This window comes from Vicia villosa, linkage group LG1 (assembly GCF_029867415.1).
Source record: "Vicia villosa cultivar HV-30 ecotype Madison, WI linkage group LG1, Vvil1.0, whole genome shotgun sequence".
NCBI classification, from domain to species: domain Eukaryota; kingdom Viridiplantae; phylum Streptophyta; class Magnoliopsida; order Fabales; family Fabaceae; genus Vicia; species Vicia villosa.
Window position 1 is genome coordinate 210,977,357 of NC_081180.1, and position 17,474 is coordinate 210,994,830.

The 17,474-nt window shown below is 36.2% G+C and overlaps 1 protein-coding gene across 9 annotated transcripts; it reads left to right on the plus strand.

The window, feature by feature from the left end:
* Nucleotides 1–4,339: 4,339 nt before the first annotated feature.
* Nucleotides 4,340–17,244, plus strand: LOC131644837 (uncharacterized). 9 transcript variants are annotated; one of them, XM_058915437.1, is made up of 5 exons: nucleotides 4,340–5,711; nucleotides 5,817–5,893; nucleotides 7,021–7,074; nucleotides 8,511–8,576; nucleotides 9,715–17,244. In XM_058915437.1, exon 5 carries the CDS (start codon nucleotides 14,834–14,836, stop codon nucleotides 17,237–17,239), a length of 2,406 nt encoding a protein of 801 aa, XP_058771420.1. In that variant the 5' UTR covers nucleotides 4,340–5,711; nucleotides 5,817–5,893; nucleotides 7,021–7,074; nucleotides 8,511–8,576; nucleotides 9,715–14,833; the 3' UTR covers nucleotides 17,240–17,244. The 9 variants fall into 9 exon arrangements, with proteins under 9 accessions (XP_058771420.1, XP_058771419.1, XP_058771417.1 ...); XM_058915436.1 differs by having other exon boundaries at nucleotides 5,817–7,074; XM_058915434.1 differs by having other exon boundaries at nucleotides 8,511–17,244.
* The last annotated feature ends 230 nt before the right edge of the window (nucleotides 17,245–17,474 follow it).

Sequence of the window (17,474 nt, forward strand, 5' to 3'; positions counted from 1 at the left end):
TTTAATTAGCTTAAATCAATTTCAAATCAATTTCAAAAATTCCAAAAAAATTAGTTTTGTTTAAAAATTAATTGATAAATATTTTGTACATGTTTTAAACTTAATTTCTAGGTTTAAATTTATTTTCATCCTTTTTCTTCATTTTAATTTAATTAATCATGCATTAATTATAATTAAAATAAATCATAAAAAATCCAAAAACATGCCTTTTATTTTTCTTGCAATTTAAATTCCTAGATAAATGTATAGGATGTCAAGTTCATGTAAATAGGCTAGTTTACATTTCCTGCACAATCGATGTAATAGCGTAGATTTACTTTCCGCACTTTACATTTCCGCATTTTAATTTCCAGCAAATATAAACTGCGTGTATGTCAAAGATAAAATTGAACCGTTAGATCACTAACTTCAAAGATAAAATATCTGAATACAAACACAATCACACTTGCACCTCTTAAGGTAATCCCTTCTCATTCTTTTCAAAATCAAAGTCAAAATTCTACTATTTTGAGTACAAAATCGAACCTTGCGTTTATATCCGGTAAAAGGATAGATTTTTAAAGGAAATAGGATAAAGACCTTACAACTCAGGGTAGACCTCCTAGTTTGCTTGCTCAAATCAAAACAAACAAAATTCTCATACACTGTTGTTTTTCAAAACAAAACTTTCCAAAAAGACAATACTTTGTATACATCCAAACACGGATTATTACAAAGTTAACGTTCTTTTCAAAACATCTTTCGAAAGATAAACAAGCATTTTGTATACATCCACACACGGATCATTACAAAATTCAATTTACAAAAGTATTTGAAACCACATATGAGCATTCTAAAGCAATTGAAAAGTGATCGAAAAACAAGTGAGCTAAGCAAACTTAAGAGCCCATGGATAACCATGGATACAAAGGGTGCTAACACCTTCCCTTTGTATAACCTACCCCCTTACCCAGAATTTCTTAAAGGTCTTTTTTCTGTTTCTTTTATAAACCTTTCCTTAATTGGATAAAATAAAAGGTCGGTGGCGACTCTGTGAATTTTCAAAATGCGAAAGCATTAAGCGATAAAAAAGAGTCAGTTCACGTATCTCTCCAGAACAGAGGTATGGCCCGGGATAAAAAACGGAGGCCCACACCAACAAATCAAATATCTCATCACATTTTGTTATATCAAATGAATACGTTTTACTAGAAAATTTTTCATTTTTACTTTCGATCGGATTTTTATCTTTTGAAGGCTTGAGTAATTTACAGATATATGGTGGTCCTGACTTTAATTCAGCCACATTAACCTCTCCCTCCTCGTATTCACTATCACTATCAGAGTCGAACTCATTTGCAGTAACATAAGCTATCTTTTCTTTCTTATGATATTTACTAACCCTGGCTTTTTCAGCTTTTAGCCTTTCGACTTGACGTACCCTGTCTGCCAGTTGTGCCATATCCCTTAAATGTTGGGTATCTAATTTCTTTCTTATGGAATAATCTAACCCACCTGCAGCCATTTCGACTAACTCATGTTCAGGAATTTGTGTGAAACATCTAGCTTTCAATAACCTGAAACGGTTTAGGTAGTCATCGACCGTTTCTGTACCCTTTCGCCTAACTCCAGCTAATTCTTTCAAACTAATCTTCGACTGTCCCATATAAAACTGTTCATGGAACAATCGTTCTAACTGATTCCATGAAAATACATATTGTGGAGGTAAGGTCGTGAACCAAGTAAAAGCATTTTTTGTTAAAGAACTTGGGAAATATTTCATCTTTAAATTCTCATTGTTTGCTAATTCTCCAGCCTCTGTCTGGAACCTAGCAATATGTTCGACTGTCGATTCGCCAGTCTCACCAGCAAATTTGGTAAATTTTGGGATTTTCCAACCCCTAGGCAATTCTGTTTGCCTTACATACTCTGACAATGGGGAAACAAAATTAGGTCTGTGCAAACCTACATTTATTCCATTCTGAACTAAAATTTGTTCGACTACATTAGAGATATTATTATGTCCAACATTGACATCTTGCTGGATATTTCTAAGAACCTGATCAGCATCTTGATGTCTTTGTACTACTCTAGGGATCTCTTGCTCAATTTGGTCCCCATTTCTCGTAGTTTCAACTACTCTTACATTCGACCCTTGTGAAGTCGAAAGGTTTGGTTGTGGAGGCGCTCCAAAGAAATCTTCTATTCTGGCCATTTGTCCAGCCAATATTTCATAACTTTGGTTCGTATTGTTTATCATGGGAGTAAAAACAGTTCCCATTTGTTGAGTAAGGGCATTTACCATTTCATGGTTGCTTTCGTCTATTTGTTGTCGGATTGACAACATTGACGTAGTACTTAGAGATGGCAATGTCTGGTTAATATAACCTATGCCCATAGGTCGACCCCCTAAGTTTGATGTGCTTGTTGCCATCATATTGTCAGAATATGATGAAGGATTCGTGTGTAAACCTTGCATCATAGAAGTGGGCATTCCAAACTGAAGGTTAAAACCTGGTGGAGGTATCATTCCTTGAAACGGCGGTCGTAATGGGTTAAATGGTGACCGTACATTCATTGGTGACGATACCAATGTTGCTGCCGTCGATCCACCAGTATTTGTTGTTCTAACTAGGGACGAATTTGCAGCATTTTGTGATGTTGTTCCGGTTAGAACAACTCCTTGATTTCCAGAAAGGTCAGAATCATTTGTATTAACTTCAGACATGTTAGTTAATTTTCGACCACTTCTTAGTATCATACATAACTCTTACACTAACAAATATTAAACAAACAACAATTGACGGGTCCCACTGGGCGTGCCAAATTGTTTACCCAGAAATATGGTAAACAAGCGTTAGTTTCCTTTTTAAAGGTTACTTTTGCGGAATCAACTAGAATATTCCAGGACTAATTGCTCTTATTTGTCTATTATGTGTATCTGGTTTGTATTAAATGCAGTAATAACTTTAAAGTAAAAGTAAACACTGAAATTCAAGACTTTAAAGTAAATGAAAGCAATAAAAAGCAGTAAATGTGCACTGAAAGTAATGCATAACGTAAAATGATTGCATAAATTAAACTGGTACGCATACATACATTCCAAAGTTGCACTCGTCACTCATTATTGCATAGAGATTTGAGTTTACTTGTGTTTTTGTAGAAAATGCGGACCTCAAACTGTTCCTCTGGAACTTGCTTAAATAGTGAAAATAAAATAACTACTACTAACGGTCGACTGATTACTAGCCAACACGTGTCTTCGACATGCAACATCTTCGTCTGTGAGGCTTCCACGCGTCCTGTAAAACTGCTAAAAAACTGTCTGAAACTGCTTCTTTTGACTTCTAATGCCTTCCGACTTCAAAGTTATACCTTGGCAAAACACCTAAGTTTTTGCTTATTCTAGTCGAACATGCATGGCAGACTTGCTAACTTTAGTCGAACCCTGGCAGTGATGGTCTTTCATAGTCGAACGGTAGTCTTGACTAAAGGAACTTTTAATCAGACTATTTTGCCTTAGACTATTTAATAATCTCCTATATCTCAGAGACCACTTACCATTATTAGCAAGTCGAAATCCTAGGGTAACAACAGGGTACAGTACATGCGGAACAAAAAAGAACAAAGAAGAATAATAGAAGGAGTGTATAGGGAAGATGCAATGATTTCAGAATGAACATATTGCCATGTTTGGAAGGAGTTATCCAACATGCAGAAAAAAACAAAACATACACTAATTTTTATTGATATCTAATAATTAACCGTAGAAGGAGGCAAAAAATTCCCTTGAAACAGATGAAGACAAATGGAAGATGAAAAGAAACTTAATGCTTGATAGAAAGGAAGATGAATAATATAAAAGAGAATGATAAACAAATTTGTTGAAGAGAATAAATTTATAGATGGAGAGAAGGAATTAGAAGAGACTGCGGTTCAAAAGCAGTGTTTGTGACTCTTCTTTTTTCACGTGCGACCTTTCTGTTAAAAAAATAATGCATTTAAGACTTATTAGCTACAATTAACATTGAGAATCGAAATGTTTATTGAGAATCAAAATAATTGAATTAGAAAAAGAAATGAAGCATGCTTGAATTATTGTTTTCGATAAGAAACATAAATATTTGGCAGGCATGTAAAGAATCACACAGTAAAAATGATAATAATTTAATTGGAATGATTAAAGATGTAAAATGACAATTAAGGGTATAAATAACTTTCATAATTAGTTGTAATTAAGGTTATTACGTAAATTTGGTAGTAATTAGTAACTTTTATATATTAAAATAGATATCACCATTTAGTTTATTTATAAAAAAAAAACTAGCCTTTTAATGGACTTGTTTAAGTTTTTGGGCCTAAGGGAAATTGGTCTAGTTTTTTTCCTTAGCACAGACCAAGAAAGTGAGAACAAAGAATTCCCATACAATTTTCCTTCAGAATAAAACGCTCTCTCTTCTATCTGTGTTCCAAACCCTAGCCGCCGCTACCTCTCTCCTCTTTTCCAAAACAAATAACTAACACCATTTTCTTGCTCATCATCGCATGGCCGTCATAATAAACCGTTTAGATTCTTCGTTCGAAGAACATCACTGTCTTTCTTCGCATTCTCCATCTTCCTTCGTATGTCTCTAATGCGTTACTATGTTTTGGGTCATTGCTGGTTTTGATGTTAACATACTTGTTCTAAATCTTAACTTTTATTTATCCATGCTGAAATTTCTTTTTAAAAAATTTCTAGATTTCTGAAAATCACTAATTTTTACTTTGTTACATTTGGGTGGTTAAAATCATTTTATTAGCCTCTAACTTTATTTCAATTCGAAATATTAAATCCTTAGACTTCAAATATTTTGTTGGGTGGAATTTGATTTTAGAATCAAAGATGTTGCAAAACATATGGATTTGTATTTACGCAAAAGAATACTTATTATTTTAACTTTGGAAACATAGAAACCTAAACAGCATGTTTTTAATTTGGTTAGAGTTGGAAATTAAATAAGAAATTTGGTTATATTATTGGGAATTAATATTTTTCGGTGGGTTTTTAAGGTTAAAGGATTTTTAATAGAATATGTAAAAAAAAAGAATTCTAAAATAGAAATTATTTTCTTCAATTTGAAATTAAATGATGACGTTTTAATTTCTTAACGATTCTTAAGATTAATATGACTTGGAAATAGCACGATTCTTACTTCTTAGAAGTGTTATAGTAGACCATTAGAAGTGTTACAGTAGACCAAGTAGCAGTTCTCATTCCTTAGTGTTTCTTTGCTCCACCTTAACCACTTCTAATTTCAAATCAAAAACCTAATCCATTCAACAAATGTTTGTCGGTGCTGGTGGAGCCATAGCTCATCCACCTCCAGAATGTCCAACCCTAGATTTCTCTGAGCAAGTCTACATCTCATCCCTCCCTCTTCTCAAGATGCTTAAACACGGCAAAGTTTCTTTTTTTAGCCTAATCAAATCACGGTCTATCCAATTTTCAAAATTAAGGTTTCATGAATTCGTTTTAATTTTGTTATATCTTGAATATAATAGGTAGGGTTGGTGCTCCCATGTTGGTTATGGGTTTGATGCTTGGAGAATTCGTGGATGAGTACACCGTCTGTGTGGTTCATAGGTTCATAGTTTGCAATGCCACAGAGTGGAACTGGTGTAAGTGTTGGTGTTAGTGTTGAAACTGTTGATCGTGTTTTTTAGACAAATATGCTCAAACAAACTGGATGGTATTTTGTTTTGTTTTTTTTAAAGTTTATTTATTATTTGTTGTTTGTGTATGGTTAAATTTGTGAATATGTTTGTGTTTGTTATTGATTGAATGTGTTTTGCAGACCAAAGATGGTTGTTGGATGGTACTATTTATATCCTGGATTTGGATGTTGGTTGTCTAGGGTTGACATCAATACAGGTTCTACTATAGTCTTTTTGTTTTAAGTCTTGTTTCAGTATATGTTTGGATTGGTGATATATGATGAGTATATGTTTGGATTGGTGATATGTGATGGAGTGAAATAGAGTGGAGTGACCGGTAATCATATTCTATTGTTTAGAATTTTTAAATAATAGATGAAGCGGGATTAAGCATGATGAAATCCACCCCACCCAATTCTTCTATTTTCATTTTGTTCAGTTTGGGTTGTATGCAATTGAATGAACTATATACTTATGTTTCATTCCATGAAGTTATAAAAAAATACCCAAACAATATAATGATATATTTGATCCATTCTGCCCTACTCTACTCAAATCTTTTAAGTTCCATTTTTCTCCTTTGTTCTACTCCATCATTCCAAACATAGCCTAAATTTTCCTATATTTGATCCCTATTAGTTTTGTTTTTAAAGATTTTTGTAATTCTTAATATAAAATGTGTTTATTAATTTAGCATGCATTGATTTACTCTTGTGCAACAAATACACTTATGTGATTCCACTAATATTTCATGTTTTGATCAATAATCTAATGACTCATCACTTCGATTGAGTTAATATGATTGTATTTTTTGATCAACATTGACTAATATTAATTAATGAATTTGAAAGATAGAACAAATAAATCTTCTAGTAGTCATGTAATTTGACACTATTATTTTTAACATTTACATTATTCTCTAGTTTTCAATTTATTTGATTTACATGTGCGTTTTACACGTTACAAAAAGGACCCATGCCATCTCCCCTTCATTTTTATATGATTGACAATTGTCTTAGTCCGTGCTTCCATTATCTTTCCCTATTGAAAAAATTCATAACTATTTCGAGGCCGCTACTGTAACAAGGTAATTATAATACTTTTAGCGCAACCAGGTAATTATAACATTTTTATTTATCATTTCAATTTGTTTTTTTAGTTTTATTAATTTTTTTTATTATTTTAATTTTGAAAGTTTGATGACAACATCATGGTCGTTTTTTTTAGTATATGACAAATTTTAATTTTTTAAATTATCAATGGCGTAAGCATGGTATTTGTTCAGTAGATTATCAAGGGTCGTTTTTCTAGTATATGACAAATTTTAATTTTTGGAATTATCAGTGGCGCAAGCATGGAACTTGTTCAGGAGAGCATGAAGATCATGAAGATTATAGAGTAAGTTATATTAATAACGTCCTAGGATTGTTCCATATATCTTACCTTATGTTTTCCAGAACAAGTATCATGTCTTAGTCATTGATAGTTCCACAAATTACGATTGGTCATACACCATTGATAGTTCCACAAATTACGATTGGTCATACACCATTGATAGTTCCACCCATCCGACCATCTAACTCGGTAGAAATCTAAAAAAAAATAGTAAAATAAAATAAAATGATAAATAAAAGTGTTATCATTATCTGCTTGTGGTAGAGACCTCTGAATAGTTCTCAATCTATATGAAATCTATACCCAACACGTTCACTAGTTAAAGAAAACATTCATATTTTTATTTGTTTTCCATGTTGTCTGATTTCCAAAACCATATCTTCTAGATGTATTGACATAACCATTGCAACTGTTCACTAGAGTTTTTAATTTTTGTTTCCTTCACCCTATTTTCTGTAAGGGCAAATGTATTTGATTGATTACTATGTTGATGCACAATGACTTCCATTATCCTCTGTCATAAAAATTCATAACTATTTAGAGGTCGGTAGCACTTTTTGAACAACCATGTAATTATAAAATTTTTATTTATCATTTTGTTTTGTTTTTTGGTTTTACTATTTTTTTATTATTTGTTTTTAGATTTTTTATTATTTTGAGAGTTTGATGGCAACATCATGGCTGTTTTTTAGCAATTGACCAATTTTAATTTTTGAAACTATCGATGGATGAAGCACGATACTTGTTTCAGAGAAAGGTAGCACAGTACTTGTTCCAGAGAAATAATATTCTAGGAATGTTCCATACACCTTACCTTATGTTTTCCAAAACAAGGATTGTATTTTAGTCATTGGTAGTTCCACAAATTACGATTGGTCATACGCCATTGATAGTTCTACAAATTACGATTGGTCATACGCCATTGATAGTTCCAGTCATCCGACCCTCTAACTCATAAAAATCTAAAAAAAAATAGTAAAATAAAATGATAAATAAAGTGTTATCATTATCCGAGTCGGGTACCTAAAGGCGACGAGAATTTAATTTGTCAACTCCACATTTTATTTTGACACCCCACATTTGGAATATAAATACCAAGATAATGCGATCATTGTTGTTAGTACCAGTTAGGGTTATGCTAGGTTCCTTTTGTTTTCCTCTCTTTCTAAAATGTCTTTCGATATAACGATGCATAGAAAATCTAAAAGCTACAAGGATTAAAGAAAATCTAGAGAATGTAAGTTTGGCTCAAGGGAGTTTACCAACCAACGTGGTTGAGTGTGCACAAGTTTTTGTCCATTTCTCTAACTTGTTTTCGCTAAATTTCATTGTTAAATTTTGAATTTTGAAACTTTTTTTTTATTTATAGTTGTTTTAATTTATAGTTTTGTTGCATAGAAGTTTTAATAACTTCGTGTCATGTTCTAATGGAAAATTAGAGTCCAAGCTTGCAAGTGATGGCTGTAAAAGAAAGGTAGTCCGTGCAACAATCTTTCAATTATAAGGTACACAATTTTATTTATTTTAGGGAGGGATGGGGGCAATTAAACTTAGTTCTTTATGTTGAGATGTGTTATGAGAGTAACTGAAAGATTTGGTGAGTGGATTTAACGGATGCTAAATAAAATATTGTTGGGTTATCTTAGTAGGCAATATATATAATAAGAAAAATGGACGGGAAAATAGGCCTACCAGTAGTACAAATATATCATTAGTTAGTTGGAAAGAAAGGACTTATTCCCTACTCATAAAACTAGTTTTGTTGCATAGAGTTTGTATATTGAAAAAGCATAAGTATGTTTTTACTAAGAATGGAGTGGAGTGGAGTGGTGCAACCATGGTTTTAAATTGCGGTCCGCAACCGCAATTGCGGCCGCAATATTGCTGATGCGGTAGCCTCCGCATCCGCATCGGGCCGCAATTGCGGTGTGATTTGTAATCACACGTCCAATAATACTAGAATTCGATTCAAACACCTTAAGCCATGTTTCTTCACATATTTTCATAATTATTCAACATTTGAGAACCCATAAACTCAATTTACATGTGATTTATAACATAAAATATTAACATTAAGTGTTTTTTAATGGTGTATTTCAAATATTTCCTTATTTAAATTCACGCCGCAACGGCCGCAATGCGCATCGCAACAACCGCATTGGCCGCAATCGCAACACCCGCAACCGCATCCGCGACCGCAACCGCAATTTAAAACCATGGGTGCAACTTAGAAAAAAGAAAGAAAATTACTGAGGTTTTGCCGTAAACAAATTTGCCATAAACAAATTTGTAAAACAGTTCCTGTTGTGTCAATTTTGGTACATCAATTTCACCTAATTGTTAATGTTCATATATTATATATATTTTTATCAATACTAGCTAGGGATGTACACATCCCATGCCTTTAACTTCTATAAAGTAGTTGTCACCATAAGTTGAATTAGGTTAGCGTACAGGAAAAGCAAACCTGTCCTCAATTTTTTTAGCACAATATGTACAAACTGCTGCCTTGCCTTGGTAATGGTTGTTTGGTTGTTGTTAGCTGTACTAACATTTAACTCGACCATGCACTTACATGTTTTTAGCTTTTGCTTTGAGATTTTTGTATTATCATATTTGACATCTAACATTGTTCTTATGCAGACAATAGAGTTATGAATTTGGCCAAGAGTGTGAATTCTTTCAAACATACTCAGTAGTGTATAATCTAAAAAAGTGTTACGATATATATGTATGGCATTCAAATGGGAATTTTTTTTTTGAATAACTATTTTTTTAAAAAAAATTCCAAAAATAACTAGGTTTTCAAAAAAATTACACAAATGTCACTTTTTTGCTAAAAACAACACGTTGTCGCCAGGGGGGTGGCGACAACAATGGGCCATAAGTGTACTCGCCAGTGGGCCTGGCGCCTACGTGTGTGTTTTAGGTGTTGTCGCCACCCCCCCCCCCCCCCCCGGCGACAACACCCCCCCCCTTATTTTTTTTTCTTTTTTTTTTTGTAATTTTTTTTCTTTAACATAATTTTTCTTAAATTTTTTTAGTATTTTTTTTTAATAACTACAATTTTTTAATATTATTTTTTAGTATTTTTTTTTAACAACAATTTTTCAATAATTTTTTTATATTGTTTTTTTTATCTATCTTGTTAAAATTATTTTTGGAAGTTGGTGGTGGATTCATTATTTTGAAAGTTGGACATTCGTTAAAATAATTATATATTAAAATACAATAACGATACATTGACGATACAAATACATTAAAATTAAAGACATTTCAAAATACATTAACGATACAAATACATTATAATTAAAAACATTACAAAATACATTCACGATACAAATAAAAATCTTATTGCGTGCCACGTGGACCATGGTACGATCCACATTGAGGTTGCCTAATGGGTCGTGTAGACGGGTCACGAGTTGGTAATGCCCCCTATTCCTGCGACGACGCCCCCCTCTATTTGGTTTGTCTTGTGCCAGAGTCGACGGCCCCTCAATGAAACCTGGGTCTTCAACATCTTGACCTATAGAATTCCCTCCATAGGATAGGCGGGTGCCCGCGGCGCTGTCGAAGCTTTGTCTAGGCGGGTTGAAATTCCTCCTAGTGGGTGCGGCCTGGAAGTTTTGGAAGTTGGTGGTGGATCCGGTTTGGTTAAAATACAATGGTTGTGGCGGTGTGTTGAGGTCAAATTGTTGGTTGGGGTACTGTGATGTGTGTTGGTCGAATATGGTGTATTGCGGGTATTCTTCTTCTATGCCCATGTCGGGGGTCATTGGTGGTGATCTTGAAGAGCTCCCCGCATGGAATTCTTTGAAATGTGATCTAGAAGAGCTCCCTACATGGAATTGTTGATTTTGTGGTTGAGTTTGGGATGGAAAAAACTGGTGGAGTTGTTGGGAATGTTGTTGGTAAAAAGGTGTTTGTGGTTGCATTGGTTGTTGGTGGTAACTTTGTTGTTGTTGTTGTTGGTGTTGTTGTGGGTAATGTTGTTGGTGGTAATTTGGTGGTGGTTGTTGTTGTCCTCCAAAATATGGAGGTTGTGCTCGCGGGTCAGCTAAATAGAAAGGGGCAGACACAATCATTTCAGGATTTGTGACCGATCTGTACCAGTTTACATAGTCAACAGTTGGCTTCATTTCTCCTGGCGCCACAGGAAATTCTAGAACCGTTTTTGATCGACGAGCCCATATTTTACGCTGATCTATAGCAAACGACTTGTAATTTTCAACGTACCACTGTTCGCTAACCTTCGCAAGATGCCAACGTCCCAAACAGTCAGGCTCAGGTGGGTCAGGGATACCTTGATGCATGCCGAATTGGAGCTTGACACGGTCACTCGGGTGCATCTCCACAGTGGTGAACCGTATGATGGGTGATTTTGCTGTCCAAATAACCGCCTCGTCAAGGTCGGGTACGTGGTCCAATTCCAAGTAAGGACGCCAAATAAACTGCAAAGCAAATAATATTAATTTCAAAATATAGAAGATAGTTATTTTTAAAAATATATTTAGAAAATGGACATTTTTAGAGGTATTACATCTTGGGGTCCTAGTCGATCTAATATTTGGCGATAGAAAATGATTTTGGAATCAGGCGTTTTGGACCAATCCATTCCGAGTGCATTGAACCTAAACACATTAAAAGATATAACTCAATATAGTTACAAATAATAATAGAATAAAAAGCAATAATTAAAATAAGATCCAAAAGTTACCTTGAAGCGTAAGGGAAGGCGTAACTGTTTGGATTTGCAGGGGCCAATACCGGCATTCTCCACCATGCCCATGCTTGTAGCAAGAATGCACATCCACTAAATGTACAACTATCTTTTTTTGCACATTTGCACAAGGAACTATATAGGTATGCCAACACAGCCGAACCCCAACTATATGTCTTTATTGCATCAATGTCCTCAAGTAAACACAAGTACATAAAATTAACACTATTTCCCGTGCCTTCGGGAAATAGAAACTTACCAAACAACAACATAATATACATCCTAGTTTTCTGCAGTATAGTTTCTTCGTCAGAAAACTGATCCAATTGAAGCCCAGCATAAGCTAGCTGAAGGCCAGCAAGCTTTATACCTTGGCCCCTACCCCTTTGTTGCCCCTCACCTTCTATTAAATCCGCACCCAACAATTTGACGCATAGGGCGTTTGGTTGTTGGACATTTCCATACACTGCCTTTCCATTTGTTTTGAGACCCAATAACATGTACACGTCCTCTAGAGTGACGGTATATTCACCCATTGGAAGGTGAAAAGTATGAGTCTCAGGCCTCCAACGCTCACACAATGCTAATATAAACTTCATATCAACTGAGGTATGTGTTAAGTTCATTACCTCACCAAATCCCGCACGTTTAACGTAGTCCACAATCAAAGGGTCAGGAGCATTCATCTTACCAGCACGGGTCCTAAATCTCGTGACATCCTATAAAAAAAACACCTCCCATAAGTATTTGAAATTATTAAATTTAAGTAAAAAAAATTAAGCGTTAACTCAAACTTACATAAGCGGCAATGTTTGCAATGGTTCCTCGATGCTCTTGACCCATAGTTAGGAGAGACATGTTTGTTGATGATGAAACACAAAGTTGCTCTGATGATAAGTTGCTCTGATGAAAGTATAAGAGGTGATGAAGAACATGAACAAGTTTGGGAACATATTTATAGCCAAAATGCATAGGTTATTACGAGATTCCCTGCAGTGTCTTGTCCCGTCAAGTCTGTGGTGGGGACGAGATTCCCTGCAGTGTCTTGTCCCGTCAAGTCTGTGGTGGGGACGAGATTCCCTGCAGTGTCTTGTCCCGTCATGTCTGTGGTGGGGACGAGATTCCCTGCAGTGTCTTGTCCCGTCATGTCTGTGGTGGGGACGAGATTCCCTACAGTGTCTTGTCCCGTCATGTCTGTGGTGGGGACGAGATTCCCTGCAGTGTCTCGTCTTGTCATGTTTATTTTAAATTATTGCATGCAGTGATTTATCATAATTTTTAATTCATTTAAAACATATGATTATAATATATTTTGAGGATTTTATATTAAATTAGCGCAGATATATATATTATGGAAAACATTAATTCATTCATTAATTAAAAAGGTACATTGCCAATAACCAACACAGAAACTAAAACATCTAAGAAAATAACACATAACAACTTGTAGTACACGCTCGATCATTGCAACACTTAATCTAAACTACTCGAGTATCACTGCAAGAACAAGTGGATCTTCAACGCCTCGGTTAACCTCTCCACTGTGTGTCCAAAACATTAGATCCACGTCCACATCGTCTTTCACACGGTCCCAATAATACATGTAGGTGCCTTCTGGATTATTATCCGTCAACGTAATGTATGGACAACGGTAATCTATCTGTTTAACTTTTCTGGTCGGACCATCTAGTTGACGAAACCCAGTGTTGATGGCTCTAACAATTCTCTGGAAATTCCAATGGGGGTTAAGGCAGACACGCATGTGACTACCTTCCTAAAAAAAACGACAGCCCAAACTGAGTTCATTTTTAGTGTTTGCAGTAAGAATGAAGAAAGAGTTGGTACTTCAACTCCACACACACACCTTTATTTATAGTGGGTGAAATACCGCGGAAAATAATTTTGCTAATTATTAATAACTTAAATACTAATTGGAAACTTTGTAATGTTAAAAAAACATTTCATTAATATATGCTCAGAGCATTTAATTGGACGGTACAGAAGTAGCTGAAATGATAAAGAAACTGCAACATCTAGGATATTACAACGGTTAGGACAATGTCTTCTCTGTCCTCCATCATTCGAGTGCATTGAATGTCGTCCTCCATTGTCTCCCACCAACGCTGTCTTTCAAGAAAAACACCTCCCCTTGTTCTAAGTCTCTTGATAGATCTGATTTGTTCGCCTTGACTCCACTTTCCCTCCAAAAGCCTGAGAAGGGTTCTCTTAAGCTGGTCCATGGATTGAATGTTCCAAAACATTACCTGCATGGGAGGTTTGACGGCAGAGAAAATAACGTATCCGTTCCTTCGAACAATGGGAGGTTGATAGTCCAAACGCCTTACAGGTGGTGGGGGCTCAGTAGTCCGGTGCGTGCTATCTGGCCTTATTCGAGATTTCATTTTTTCGTGTGTGTACTGATGCACACAAGAAACCCTAATTTATAGAGGGACAACTAGGGTTTCATTTACAAGGGAAAAACATAAACAATAATTTTGAAGAATAAAAATTAGGGCCCCACATGGTCCCCATCTGTTTTCTGTCCCTAGCATGCGCCTGTAATGATTCCTGATAGATTCCTGCAACGATTCCCCCTATCTTCATGCATGCAGCCCTATCTTTTGTGGCATGCATTAGTCATGTCAAAGTTACTATCTTGTGCAGAATTATTGCTTCATTTCTTGCATGCATTACCCTTGTGTAAGAGGTGGGGACGAGATTCTTTTGTGGCATGCATTAGTCATGTCAAAGTTACTATCTTGTGCAGAATTATTGCTTCATTTCTTGCATGCATTACCCTTGTGTAAGAGGTGGGGACGAGATTCTTTTGTGGCATGCATTAGTCATGTCAAAGTTACTATCTTGTGCAGAATTATTGCTTCATTTCTTGCATGCATTACCCTTGTGTAAGATTTCTTGCATGATATATAGGTACTACTTCACATACTATTTTTTACAACCATCACAATTCTCCCAAACATTTCTTCCTTTTACAACACAATTCTCACATTTCTTCTTTCACAAACACATATCAAAATTATGGCATCCACCTCGCAGTTCAAAGTTCGTGTTCATATGAATGGTGAGACATACCACTGCGACACAAACGGTTTTCTATTTAGAAACACAAACTCAACACGTTTTGCTCTAAATAGACAATCAGATTTCTCTTATCTAAAAAGGAAAATCGAATCCAAAATAAGAGAACAAGTGTCTCAAATTTTTTACCGACAACCCCTTCTTCAACCTAACAACTCAGTCATATTTTGTCAATCACAGATAACAACTGACTTAGAGGTTCAAAACATGTTCCTCACCCATGAGTATTTTGGTTATGATTATCTGGAACTGTACATAGTGGTTGAACAAAATGCTCCTTCGCAAAATATTCAGTCACAAGATATTGATCCTGTTGTTGATGACGAACAACAACCCGAACATGTCATTGACGAAGAAACTGATATAGAAGATGTTGTTGATGAGTTGGTGAATCGTGAATCCGAAGATGAAGGTGACGAAGAAGTTCCAGTAACGGATCGAGTTCCGGATACACATGCATATTCACCTCCGGCACATTTCACAACGCTTAATTTAGGAGAGGACGAGCCATCGTCCGATATGTTCTACAATCCATATATGAGGTCAAGCGAGGAGTTAAAAGAGGGTGACACGTTTTGTTCGAAGGATGATTGTCTGTTGGCTATAAAAAATTGGCACTTATCAAATTGTGTTGACTTTAAAGCCGATCGATCAAATCCAGAGAGAGTCACTATTGCATGCAAAAACCCGGAATGTGGATACATGCTGAAGGCATCATTCAGAAAGAAGTTTAACGCGTGGGTGATACGTTCGATATCTCAAGCCCACACCTGCGTCACCACTAACATGGCGCAAGATCATCGAAAACTCAGTCATGACATGATATGTCATACCATCATTCCTCTGGTCGAAACTGACCCATCCCTGAAGGTGAAGACAATTAATTCTCATTGCGTTTCTGTGTTCAAATACAGACCTTCGTACAGAAAGGCTTGGTTAGCGAAACAGAAAGCAATTGAAAAAGTCTACGGCAACTGGGAGGAATCGTACCAACAACTTCCTCGATACCTGGCTGCACTGCAATTATATTCACCTGGGACTGTTAGTATATTGGAGACACTGCCGGCACAGTCCCAGGACGGAACCCCTCTCGAAGATAATGGAATCTTCCATAGACTATTCTGGGCGTTTCGACCATGCATCGTCGGTTTTGGTTTTTGCAAGCCGATTATTCAAATTGATGGAACGTGGCTGTATGGGAAATACAAGGGAACTTTGTTGATGGCGGTCGCGCAGGATGGAAATAGCAACATTTTTCCAATAGCCTTTGCTTTGGTAGAAGGAGAAACAGCTACTGCTTGGGGTTTCTTTCTGAAGAATCTTCGAGCTAGAGTCGCTCCACAACCTAATCTTTGTTTGATTTCTGACAGGCACGCTTCTATTGACAGCGCATACAACAATCCGGCAAATGGTTGGCACAACCCTCCGTCTAAGCATGTCTACTGTATTAGCCATATAGCACAGAATTTTATGAGAGAGATCAAGGATAAATTTTTGAAGAACCACTTGGTGAACGCGGGGTATGCCTTAAACCAACCTGGATTTCAATACTACCGCCGAGAAATAGCGTTGACAAATCCAGATGCAGGGAGGTGGATTGACAGCATTGATAGAGCAAGATGGACTAGGTCATACGACGATGGGGCTAGGTGGGGCCACATGACTACAAATCTTGTGGAATCAATGAACGGGGTTTTCAAAGGCATACGAAACCTACCTGTAACTGCCATTGTTAGTGCTACGTATTTTCGGATGGCAACTTTGTTCGCCACACGAGGTAATAGGTGGAATTCAGTGTTACAAACACAACAGGTATATAGCGATGTCTGCATGAAATATATACAACAGGAATCTGCCAAGGGTAACACTCATCGAGTGACCGAGTTCGACCGTCATGGCCACACCTTCAGTGTCAAAGAAACAATTGACCATAACCAGGGGCTTCCACGACAAGAGTATCGCGTCAATATCCCAGGTCGTTGGTGCGACTGTGGCCAATTTCAAGCATATCGCATGCCTTGCTCCGATGTCCTTGCAGCATGTTCACACACTCACTTTGATGCATTATCTTTGGTATCAGAAATTTATAAAGTATCAACGTTTCTCAACGTATACGACAACTACTTTCCGGTGGTAGCAATGGAGGCATATTGGCCTGTGTACAAGGGGAAAACAGTTTGGCATAACGATTTAATGCGTCGGAATAAAAGCGGTCGACCAAACAGCAGGCGTATTAGAACCGAGATGGACGTAACTGAAAAAATGCAGAGGAAGTGTAGTATATGTCGTGAGGTAGGACATAATAGGACCAAATGTCCCAATCGTGGATCTAGTTCCACAACATAGTTATTAGTTTCGATGATGTTTGTAATTTACTTTTTCAATGAAATGAACTTTTAGGTGTTGTCGCCAGGGGGGGTGGGGGGGGGTGGTCCATTTCGTTTCATTGAAAAAGTAAATTACAATCATCATCGAAACTAATAACTATGTTGTGGAACTAGATCCACGATTGGGACATTTGGTCCTATTATGTCCTACCTCACGACATATACTACACTTCCTCTGCATTTTTTCAGTTACG